The sequence below is a fragment of the Anomalospiza imberbis genome, chromosome 10 (genome assembly GCF_031753505.1).
Source record: "Anomalospiza imberbis isolate Cuckoo-Finch-1a 21T00152 chromosome 10, ASM3175350v1, whole genome shotgun sequence".
NCBI lineage: Eukaryota > Metazoa > Chordata > Aves > Passeriformes > Viduidae > Anomalospiza > Anomalospiza imberbis.
In genome coordinates, this window is record NC_089690.1 from 22,124,517 (window position 1) to 22,135,857 (window position 11,341).

The 11,341-nt window shown below is 54.7% G+C and overlaps 1 protein-coding gene across 3 annotated transcripts in view; it reads left to right on the plus strand.

The window, feature by feature from the left end:
• HDLBP (high density lipoprotein binding protein) overlaps positions 1 to 5,373 on the plus strand; it is a 36,841-nt gene extending 31,468 nt beyond the window's left edge. For all 3 annotated transcript variants that reach the window (XM_068201223.1, XM_068201222.1, XM_068201224.1), the window contains exons 22-28: positions 217 to 321; positions 971 to 1,105; positions 1,623 to 1,766; positions 1,941 to 2,126; positions 3,534 to 3,650; positions 4,080 to 4,208; positions 4,827 to 5,373. In XM_068201223.1, the coding sequence (XP_068057324.1) occupies positions 217 to 321; positions 971 to 1,105; positions 1,623 to 1,766; positions 1,941 to 2,126; positions 3,534 to 3,650; positions 4,080 to 4,208; positions 4,827 to 4,913 (903 nt within the window). In that variant the 3' untranslated portion in view covers positions 4,914 to 5,373. The remainder of the gene's footprint in view (positions 1 to 216; positions 322 to 970; positions 1,106 to 1,622; positions 1,767 to 1,940; positions 2,127 to 3,533; positions 3,651 to 4,079; positions 4,209 to 4,826) is intronic.
• Positions 5,374 to 11,341: the final 5,968 nt, after the last annotated feature.

Consider the following 11,341-nt stretch of genomic DNA (forward strand, 5'->3'; position numbering starts at 1 on the left):
CAATCTGTCTTAAAGGTGGGGTTTCAGATGGCTTCTTTCGAAAACATGCAACAGGTCATTTTGGTGTTCCCAGCTGTCCTCTCTTTCTGTCAAATTTGTATCCTGACTGCAAGGGAATGTACCTCTGTCCAGCAGCATGTTCTTTGGGTAAGTATATGGCAAGCTAGAAGACAGGAGAAGTTTATCCCCTTGTAAACTGTGCTCCATCCCCTGCAGGCTCTGGTTCCTGTCACCATTGAGGTGGAAGTTCCCTTTGATCTTCACCGTTACATCATAGGCCAGAAAGGAAGTGGGATCCGCAAAATGATGGATGAGTTTGAAGTAAGTTGTTGCCCTTCCTTCCATGACCTCTGTCCTGGAGAATCTGGAAGTGACTGTGTTGGGGGTTTGGACAGTTACTTAGGTCTGCCGTGGAATCCAAGGCTCCATAATAGGAAAATGATCCCTGTGTATTTTGGACCCTGGATCCAGGGCTTGGTAGGTTTCATGCTGAAGCTGTACTATTGGTCTTGGTGTTGTGAGTGTTGCATGACTTGTTTGGTGTCTGCAGGGATTCCTCATCAGTGTGAGTGTTGTTTTCCTCCTGGGCCCTGGGAAGCAGCTCTGCTGTGCCTACCCATTCAGGAGAATTCTCCAGAGCCTCTGGGGCTGATGCAGGTTGGCTGCAGTCAGTGTTGTTGAACATTTATTGTTTCCTGGCCTCTCTAGGCCAGCACAGGGGCTACAGAAACAGAGTTCTATTCAAAAAACATCTAGAAATGGTCCCAGGCAACTGACTCCAGGTGGCCCAGCTTGATGACCTCCAGAGGTCCTTTAAAACCTCAGCCATTCTGTGGTTTTTAGGCTGCCTGGGTGGGAGCTGGTCTTGGTGCCAGGGGAGACCAGCGAGATGCCAGCTTGCAGTCAGAGGCATCACAAGTGATACAGAATGAGCAATGAAACAAAATGATAATTGCTACTTGTTACTCAGGTGAACATCCAGGTGCCTGCTCCTGAGCTGCAGTCAGATATCATCACAATCACTGGGCTGGCTACCAACCTGGACCGTGCCAAGGTCGGGCTCCTGGAAAGAGTGAAGGAGCTGCAAGCTGAACAAGAGGATCGGGTAAGGCCGGGGCCTGTCCTTCCTTCCAGGCAAACATGGGCAGCCTCTGGGCACAGACTCCTGGAACACCTCATCTTTTAGGGACACCCTTAGCTGCTCTGTGGGTGTGGAATGGTCATAAATGGGTTACTCAAAGGTAGCTCATTTACCATGAACTGACAGGAGAGTTTGGGAATGTAATTTTGGACTGTCCATGTCTCTCTCACACCTTCACATACTTTTGAGGCACTGGTGGGTGGGAACCTCATTGTGCTGCCAGTCTCTCTCTACCTAGCCTCACTGAATCCTTATCACAGCTCTGAATAATAGGTTAGAGATGTTTACTGTTTGCATTTTCCCTCTGAACTTGGCGAAAGCACAAGGCTCCAGTGGATGGATGGCTTGGGTGCTCAAACATGGCCCTGCAAAATCTGTTCCATGCATCTCAGAGGCCAGAAGGAGATGCTATGACTTAAGTGGACATCACTGGAACAGCCATGGTGTGTTCCCTGCTCTCACTCTGCTTCTCCTGTTCCAGGCCTTGCGGAGCTTCAAACTGACAGTCACTGTAGATCCCAAGTATCACCCTAAAATCATTGGGCGGAAGGGAGCAGTGATCACCCAGATACGCACAGAGCATGAGGTCAACATCCAGTTCCCCGACAAGGATGATGAAAGCCAGGTGAGAGATCAGACAGAGTGCAAAGATGGCTAGTGGTTGTCTCTGAGCTTCTTCTCAAGAGCTCTGAACTCTCTCCACTGCCTTTAGATAAGGTGGATGGTGAAGGGGATTAGCAGGGAGAAAGCTTGCTCAGCTGCTTATGAGCTTGGTCTCTCACACGTCTCTGTGCCCCAGGCCCAAGACCAGATCACCATTACTGGCTATGAGAAGAATGCCGAGGCTGCCCGGGATGCCATCATGAAGATCGTTGGTGAGCTGGAGCAGATGGTTTCCGAGGATGTGACTCTGGACCATCGTGTTCACGCACGCATCATCGGTGCACGTGGAAAAGCCATCCGCAAAATCATGGATGAGTTCAAGGTGAGCAGTGGGGCAATGCCACACAGGTCAGGCTGGGCCTGGGCAGCCACGTTCTCCTGTGGCAAGAGCTTGGTGCTGAATGAGGCTCACATCTTGTGATTCTTGTGTCTTGTGCCTGTTCAGCATCTTCAGCTAGAGCAGACATGAAAGAAAAGCCAGTGCTTCCCTGCTCACCTTCAACTCCACCAGCATATGAACAGCATCTGTGGCCCAGGGCACCCTGATATGCCCAGGGCACCTGGGCTGTCTGGACTCCATAGTCAGACACCAGCTGAAGCATCCCCACACCCCTCAGCTCTGAGTCATGTTTCTCTGGAAGCCAGGCCAGGAGCTTTTCCTGTTTTGCTGGAACCTAGACAGAAGTGGAACCTGGGAATGCTTCCTCAGTGCTCTGGAATAGCTCTGCAAGCAGCACTGAGTTCTGTCCCTCTCTGGAGCCCTTTTGTTGGGTTTCTTGCAGACAGGGTCCCAGATGATCTTGAGAGAGAGGAGGAGGTGTGTATGTCAGCTACTCTGATTACTGGAAGTGGGCAGCCAGGCCTCTTGCTGGGAGGCTCTTTGAGGAGGCTGTCCCCAGACCCCCCAGCTACTTTGAGCTTAATTCAAGGAATTCTGGCTTTCCTCTAGGCCACTGTGGATCCCCTTGCCTCTGGGAATCATGGCACATTCTCAGGGCTGTGGATGTGGCAAAGTCAGCTGTCTCTGGAAGGTCAGGGACCTCTGCCCTGATTGCATATGGCATCTGCAGGCTTTACTGCAGGGCCAGCAGTGAATGTGAATACTGAGGGATGGGATTCTGGAGCCTTATATTTTGGCTGGGCTCAGTTATTGAAACAAACTGGTTCCCAAATGAGCAGCCTTTGGGTTCGGTCCTGTCTTGTTTAGATTTCTGGCACCCATGTGGAAGGCAGGGTGTGAGAGAACACAGTGCTTGTGCATGGGGTGCACTAGGCCAGCTCTATAAAGCCATTGTCCGCCAGGATTATTCTGTGGCAAGCACTGAAAGCTCATTGTGCTTTGCGGTGATGGCTCAGTGGTAAAAATGCTTGCAGCAGTGTGAGGACGCTGTCTGGAAACGCAGCCTCTCTCCTGCCTGTGCTGCAGGAGCTGCCCAGAAAACAGTGAGCCTCTGGGAGTGAGAGCAGCAGGGGCTGCTGGAAATTGGGTCCTTACTACAGACTGCTCTGCTTTCCTCCACAGGAAACTGGGCAAGCTTTGGGGCCAGCTATATACCTGCTGACCCTCAGTATCTGAGCTGTGGAGGTCTGAAACAGACTTTTGGCTGTGAACAGACAGTAATTAGGGCATCAGTGACAGTGATCTGTGATTCCAGTGACAAGGGTCATGGGGAGTCTGTGGCATTTCAGATGTGCAGGTGTAAGTCTTACGCTGTTCCTTGTGTTACAGGTGGATATTCGCTTTCCCCAGAGTGGAGCTCCTGACCCCAACTGTGTGACTGTGACAGGGCTCCCTGAGAATGTAGAAGAAGCTATTGATCACATCCTGAACTTGGAGGAGGAATATGTAAGTGTTCAGCAAGTCCATGATGGGGTTTAGCAAGAGCTTCCCCTGCTCCAGAGCTGGATGTCTGAGCTATGTCCATGTGGTATTTTCTTCCACTGCATCGGAGAAATTGAGCCCTGTGCGGGTGGCTGTCAGCCTCCACTGCAGCTGTCCCTCAAACCAGCTGGAGTGCCCCCTCTCCTAATGTCCAGGAGAGGACAGTGAATGAGAATGCTGGGACACCTCAGGATGTGCATGTTCTTGCCTTGTAACAGCTTCCACCAGTTAAAAGTTGTGGCCCTCAGACTAGTGCAGACACACCATTTTTGGTCGTTGTAGAAGAGGCTGGTGAGCTTGATCATGTTGCAGTGTGGAGAGATGGTGGGATGGGCATTTTATTCCAGTTTGAGGAGCTATCCAGATCCCCCCTCACTGGTTGTGTTCCTGCAGCTTGCAGATGTGGTGGACAACGAGGCAATGCAGGTGTACATGAAGCCCTCCTCACATGAAGAGTCCAAGGCCCCATCCAAGGGCTTTGTGGTGAGAGATGCCCCCTGGGCCACCGTCAACAATGAGAAGGTGAGTGCTGCTTGTGCTCCAGGCTGGGGGCACAGAGCATGGGGACACTTCTGTCTGTGCTAGGGACACAGCATTCTCTCTCCCTGGTAACAGAGAAAGCAGCTTTTAGCTGCTCTTTGTGGCCTGAGCACAGGCCTGGGCTCTCCTGTCCAGCTTTCAGAGCACTTTCCCAGTGTCTTGTCACTCTGGCTACATCAGTGTGGAGCTGCTGGGGAATGGGGGATCCTTACCAGAAAGTGTCCTGCCGTGTTGTGTTATTTTTAGGGGTAGGGCTTGGGACTTGAGACTCATGCTGCAGCACAGAACTGGCTCAATGTTTGCAGCTCTGAGTTGGGACATGTGACAGCTCATCCTCAGCTGCCCCAGTGCTGCTGCAGGGCTGGCCTGGCCCTGTTCCAGTGTCCCAGTTACTGAGCTGGGACCCTTGGAGCCCTTTGCACCTTATCTGCACCCTCCTCAATGCCACCTCTAGGTGTCCTGGGGCCACAGTGATCCTTTTTGTCCTTTCCCCATTGTCTCTCCTCCTGGGATATCAACAATGCTGCTTAGCTCAGGGCCTCACCACATAAGTTCACAGCAGGGCAAGAGCTTAACTTGTTCCCTTTTTGTTTGCTCTAGGCCCCTGATATGAGCAGTTCTGAAGACTTCCCCAGCTTTGGGGCTCAAGTGGCCCCCAAGACTCTTCCCTGGGGACCCAAACGATAATGACCTGGAAGCAGAAACTCCTCCAGCCTGCTGACCTGACACTAACCTGCCACAAATACTTCCTGTCTGAAATCTGACCCAGCGGCTGGAGCACAAATCAATTGTCCCAAGAGGTCTCCTAATGGTGCCTGGAGTGCTAGACCCCATCCTGCTCCCCTCAGCTATCACCGTGTCTAGGACCCACCCTCATCTCTTGATGGATATTCTTTCCTCCTTTGGAACAAGACTTCCACTCAGATCCAAACACTAAATGTGTGTGTTTTTGTTAGAAACTTCATAATTGACTCCAAGTGGCTAAGATTTGCAGCTTCCCAAGCGCTAGCAGAGCAATCTGCTCTCTTGAGCATGTCTGACTAGGCATTCTCGCCTTCATTAGGAGACCTCCTTTACTGTGGCTAGGAATCTACTTCCTGTCTCATGACCTCAGGAAATAAATTTCCTTGACTTTCTAAAGCCAAAACGTTTGCCCTCTTTCCTTTGTGTTTATCCCAGGCCTTACCTTACCTTTGTAGAGTGCAATCAACCTTTTTTCCTTTTAACTGCCAAAAATTCATTTAATGCTGATAGCTGACTGTGGGGAGAGAGCTTCAAATAATCTATAGGGTCAGAAACCTGCTTTTTAAAGAAACAAAACCTTCAATAGGCTGTAGAGACAACAGAGATGGAAGGGGCCAGAACAACGTATGGCTACCCTGGTCAGGAAAACACCTGTGAGCGCAGCGAGCGCGCGTCCCTGCGCCGCACCAAGCACAGCCCCAGCCTGCACACTTGACGAGTCTTCCAGTGCTTGATGACAGACCCCGCTCCTTGTTCCCCCTTCCCAGCAGTGTGAGCAGGCAGGAGAGCCAGCACACGGCAGTGTGGCCGGATGGGACAGGTTTGGCTCGGCCGAGGTGGCTGCAGTGATGTGGCTCAGGAGCAGCTGGTGGGGCACACAGCCTGGAGGAGCTGTAGCTCGCTGTTAGTGCTGCAGCAGCTCGGCATGAGCGGCAGTCACACCGTTCCTGTTGCCTTCTTTCTACCTCATACAGCAGTATGATGGGGGCCTCTCGATGGTCGTGGGTTAGCAGCTACTCCAGCTGTCACCTGGGCAGCCGTAGCAGAAGCGTGGAGGAGGAGCAAGAGGAGCCTTGTGTCTCCGCACAGCTGTGAGAGCTGCTCCAGAGGGAAGCAGAGCATGGTGGTGCTGAGGCAGGCTGTGAATCCATAGGACTGCATGCTGAGCTAGCACAGGCCTTGGTCCCAGGGCCGTGGGTGCAGCTGTGCTGTAGCCCTGGGCTGCAGAGGTGGTGTGATCCAGGCTTCTGCTCCGACAGCACTGGGGGTTGTGTGTTCTGAGCCCTCCTGAGACCTCCATCATGTGGTAGAGGGTGATCCATGATCTGTACTCGGGGCCTCTTGCACCTGGGCCCTGCCACAGCTTGCTCAAAGGGTGTTGTCTGAGCTCCTCCAGCAAGTAAAAGGAAAACCATGTCTTCGTGGAGGGAGGCGTGTAGCGTGGGCTTTTTGTGTGCCCCCACTTCCCTGCATTGGTCCTACAGAGCTTGTAGTCTGAGCCATTCCTCTGTCCCAGCTGCTTCAGCTCTTGGACAAGCAGGAGTCCCTAGCCTCTCTAGTGCTACTGACAGAGCACAACTGTGGCAGGCTGAGCTCAGCTGCCTTGCCTTTCCCTCCTTGGAACAGGCCAAACATGCCGATGCTTTTCCTTCCTGCGCCAGCTCTTCTTGGCAGAGGCTGCTACGCAGAAGTCAGACCAAAACCTCACAGTGCTCTCTTTTAGTCTGAGAACCGAGTCAAACGGACCATGGCCCGTTGTGGGGTGCCTGGTTGCCCCTGAAGGACAGGGCGGCCTTGCCTCCAGCACGTGAGAAGGGGAACTAGGGTGGTACCTTCCCATCTGCGTCTGTCAGAAAATGGTTAATTCTCTGTAGCTTAGGTCTGCCCTGCATCACCAAGCCTATCACCCCCTCCTCCTCTTTATGCCCCTGTGCCCCCACTAGTTGCACAGCAAGGCTTGAGTTACATCCAGGGCACCCACTGCCTTGAGCTCATGCCCCGCAGCCCAACCTTCCACTCTAAAGAAGGTCATGAAGTGATTGTACCTAGTACTGTCCCCCCAGCACCCTCCTGCAGCAGACTGTGGCATGTGTCCATTTCTTCTCTTTGACGTCTTCCATATTGTACGTTTCCATAGCAATGATCCCTTGGCCTTAACTTTGGAATTTGGAGACTATATGCAAACATGTAAAAAGGCTCATGAGTATGGATGACACTGGAATTTTATAAATTCTAAAATAAAACCTGAAACAGCTTGGAGTGTGGTGGATATTATTTCTGCTGGTGGGGTGAGATCCAAGACAGCCCATGCTGGGGTGGGTTTAGCCAGGGATTCGAGGACTTTAGGTTTGAGTCTTTGCTGTGGCCTTGCCCTCGAAGGGGTGGGACTCACATGGCAAGCAGTGGGGTGAAGGAAAGGAGTGAGAGCAGGAAAGGGGCGGGGGCTGTGCTCTCCCAGTAGGGAAACACAAACCTGCTTGCCTTCAGGCAGCTGGTGCCAGGGATGCTGCTGGTGTAAGGGAGGAAGGGGAGGCATCAGCCATGGTCCCTCTTGCTCAGCTACTCTGCAGCCAGAGAGCCTCTTTGGCCAGGTAGTGTTCACACTTCATCTTAACCTCCACAGCCTCAGGCATGTCAGGTACCAGCCATGCAATCACACCTGCAGTAAGGAAACCCAAATGCTGGAAGTGGATGGGAGGTGTGACTTGGCTGCCGTGGTGAGTCCTTGCCCTTGCCTCAGCACCACACCCTGGGCCACCCAGTTGGGCTCATGGCTGATACCTCAAAGGTGATGATGAAACCCGAGCGTACGGCCAGCGGCTGCCAGTCAGTCAAGGGCAGGCTGCCACCCTGGTCCCTGAATGCTCTGTAACTGAGGGAGCAAAGTGCAGCAGGTACTGACCGAGCTTCCTCACAGTTCCTCCTGCTCCCAGCCTGGCGTGCCAGAGCACAGCAGAACCAGCCCTCAGCCAGCTTCTGCTGGGACCTAAGTCTCACAGGTAACCCAGCCCCGAGGGAGTTTATTCTTCACAAAAGCACCTCCCTCCACAACAGTGTCCGGTGACCCTCCCCACCACCCTGCGCGCAGACGTGTCCGGCACACGCTCAGCCCTGGCTGAGTGAGGGCCCCCAGGACCTCAAGGAAGTGGGTGGACAGCGTGGACCTGGCTAAAAGTTGCTCTGCTAAACAAAATGTTTGCTGTGGGAAAGGCAGAGAGAGGCAAAATCCCAGCCTAAGGAAGGAGAAGGCAGCCGAGGCAGGAGCGGGCTCCCACGTGTATGGGTGTTGCTCTGCAGGACAAAGTCCTGCGGTGCATGCACCAAAGTGAAGTTCGTGTGCCATGCAGGCTGCTGTTGTGGATCTACCCGTGGTATGCATGGGGCAGAAAATCAGAGGTGAAGGCTACGAGGAAGGCCTGGAAGCAGGGAGATGTGCAGCAGCAGATCCTGCAGCTGGGGGACACCCCATCCCCACGCTCCTTCATGCCCTGTGCTGCTTGCGTGGCTTTCTGCCTCTCCTTGCCCTCAGCCTGACAAACCAGACATGACACTGGTCTAGGACAGCAGACAGCTGTTATCTTCCCCCAGTTATTGCCAAGCAAGGCCCAGAGCATGACAACTACCCAATGCCCATGGCTGGAGCTGCACCTTCTGCACAGGCAGACCCTCCCTGAGCACTGCTGCTCCCCTCATCATGCTGCATCCTTCAACACCCAAACAAGTTTGCCCAATTCCCTTACTCCACCTGCAGCCCCCTCACAGCCCACTGGCCAGGTGAGTGATGACCTCCAGGATGGAGAACCGGGTGCCAACACCCCACGCCTGCTCAGCCACAGGCTGCTGGTAGTCACAGATGCACTTGTGGCATCCAGGCAGATCTTCACCCTGTTGCTGAGCAGGGTGAAGAGGGGTGCCGGGGGGACAGGCTGCCACCACAGGTGGTGAAGCCAAACTGCAGGACTAGGAGGAAGAGGAGCAGGGAGGGAGAGACTGAGATGACAGCATCAACTGCAGCTTCTCACAGCCCCATCCTGTGGGGAGTGGGGCAGCCTTTCTCTCTCCCAGCTCCTCTCAGCACTCCCCAGCCCGAGGCCAGTCCCTATCCATCTCCAGGACTTCATCAAGCAGCCCTTTGAACCCCAGCAGCTGGTGGCCCACAGCCCAGCGTGCCTGTTCCACCAGGGCTGACCCCCCTCCTCTTGGCTGAGAGGAGCTTCTGCTTATGCCACCAGCACTTCAGCTCTCTGGAGGAACAAAAGAAGGGCCACCATGTCCTCTGCTACTGAACATGCCCTTGGCATCCTGTGTGAGCTCAGGGACGCGTGATGGCCCTGGCAAGCCAGGGCATACTCACAGGCTGGCCACCTCCTGCACGTTGTTGAAGATGTGGTTCCCCACCAGCTCCTGTGCCAGCTCCGTGGGGCATCCACTCGGGCTGCCCTGCGGGGACAGCGGGGCCCTCAGCCTGCTGGCACTGCGGGATGGGACCCCGAGCATGGGAAGGAATTCCCACAGCACACACCAGCTGGCAATGCCAGTGCAGGGGCTGGTCTGTCCCAGCTGGCACTCAGCTCCTCACTGCGGATCCCCAGAGGGCTCAGGTAGTTTGTGGGACAGCTGCCAAACCTGCAGGAGCCACGGCAGAGTTGTGAGTGGATGCCCCAGGCTCGGAGTCCAGGAATGTATCCAGAGCAGCCCCAGGGAAAGAAGGGCTTACCTGGTTCACACAGAGCTCTCTTCCTCTTTGCCAGGGTGGGACAAAAGGGCTGATGATGGGTCCCAGACTGGGACCAGTTAGCCCACAGCCAGTTGGCACTGCCTCAGCCCCAGGCATCCTGTGGCCGCGTGAGTGCCCCCACTCTGATGGGACAGTCCCCCTGCCACAGTGCTCCTTGCCTGTGGTGGCAGCAGCGCTCCCCTGTCCTTTAGCCCTGCCCAAAGGCCCAGGAACCTGCTTTTCAGGAGCCAGAGAAAGAAGAGATGGGGCTCTGGAGGAGAAGCAAAATGAAGTGGGATCCCACAGCTGTCCATGGGACAAGAGTGGTGACTGGGGGTCGCTGGGTCCCCTGGAAAGCAAGGAGGCTGCAAACCCCATCAGAGCCCCAGAGAAATGCAGCTGGTCATGCAGAGTGGGACACCCAGGAGCGCTGGGGCACTGTCCCCCTTCCCCTGCAGCGTGGGCAGCGCAGCCCCTCACCTGCAGAGGCACCCAGAGCTGGAGCTGCTGCACAGCAGCAGAGCAGGCTGCAGGCTGCACTCCATAGGGCACCGCCTTCTCCAGCCCTGTGCTGTGGGGAGAAGGTGACTCCAGCAGAAGAGAAAAGATAAGGCTGCTGGCACCTTTATGTGGGCAGCACTGGGGTGACTGTGCTGGTGTGGATCAGCCTGGTAGAGCTGACCCAGGAGATGAACACAAACACATCACACCCCTGGCTCCCCTCCTTTAAGAGGCCCCCATGGCAGGGCATATCCTCCTCTGGATCCAACAAGCCACTAATCAAGGCTGCATTTACCACAAGGGGATTGAAATCTGGAGTCAGATCACTGGGTACCTTTTCTATGTGCATCCCAGCAGAGTGAAGCTCATCCAGAAATTTCTTCCTCCAGGTCCTGTGGATGGCAGCAGATCTCTCCTGCAAGTCCCTGTTCTCACAATGTCCTGCTGCCAGCTCAGCTCCTGGGGGATGGTTTCCCACACCAGGACCAAGGCTGAGGCAAGGAAAGGGATCTCATGTTGGAACCCAAAGCCCTGTTTGTCCTGCATGTCTCTCTCCTCCATGACATGGTGCTCTAGTGGGGCTGGGCATTGTCTTGTGAGTGAAACAAGGAGCTGAGGGAAGGACGTGCCCGCTCTGGAGGGGGCTCCAGCCACTTCCCTTGGGTGTTCCTAGCACGGGAAGCAGGAAGCTGGGAGAGTTGATTAACAGGACTGAGGACTGCACCTGTCTCATGAAAGGGAAGGGCTGGAGCACCTGAGTAGGATGAGTAGGCTGGTGCCTGCCAGGGCTTTGGGGTCCAGTGCCCTCTGAACATGATGTATGGACCAGCTGCCAGCTCCAGCCATGGAACACTCGGGCTTTTCCTGTGCTCCTCAACCTAACAGACCCTCTCCTGCCCCAGCCTCCTCTCCAGGATGGAAAGGAGTCGAACTCCAAGCTCCTTTTTCCCTCACCTATCTTTGTGCAGCTGTTGCTGGAGACATTGGCCATGCTCCTCTTGTCCAGGGCTGTGTGGCTGGGCTGGGGGTGAGGAGCACAGCGATTCCCCCAGGCAGCCTGGCTGCAGCAGAAATGGGTTGTAACCACCCACCTGGGGCATTTCCATGGCCTCTTCACCCACTGCCACCATCCTGCCCCACCAGGCTGCAGGGG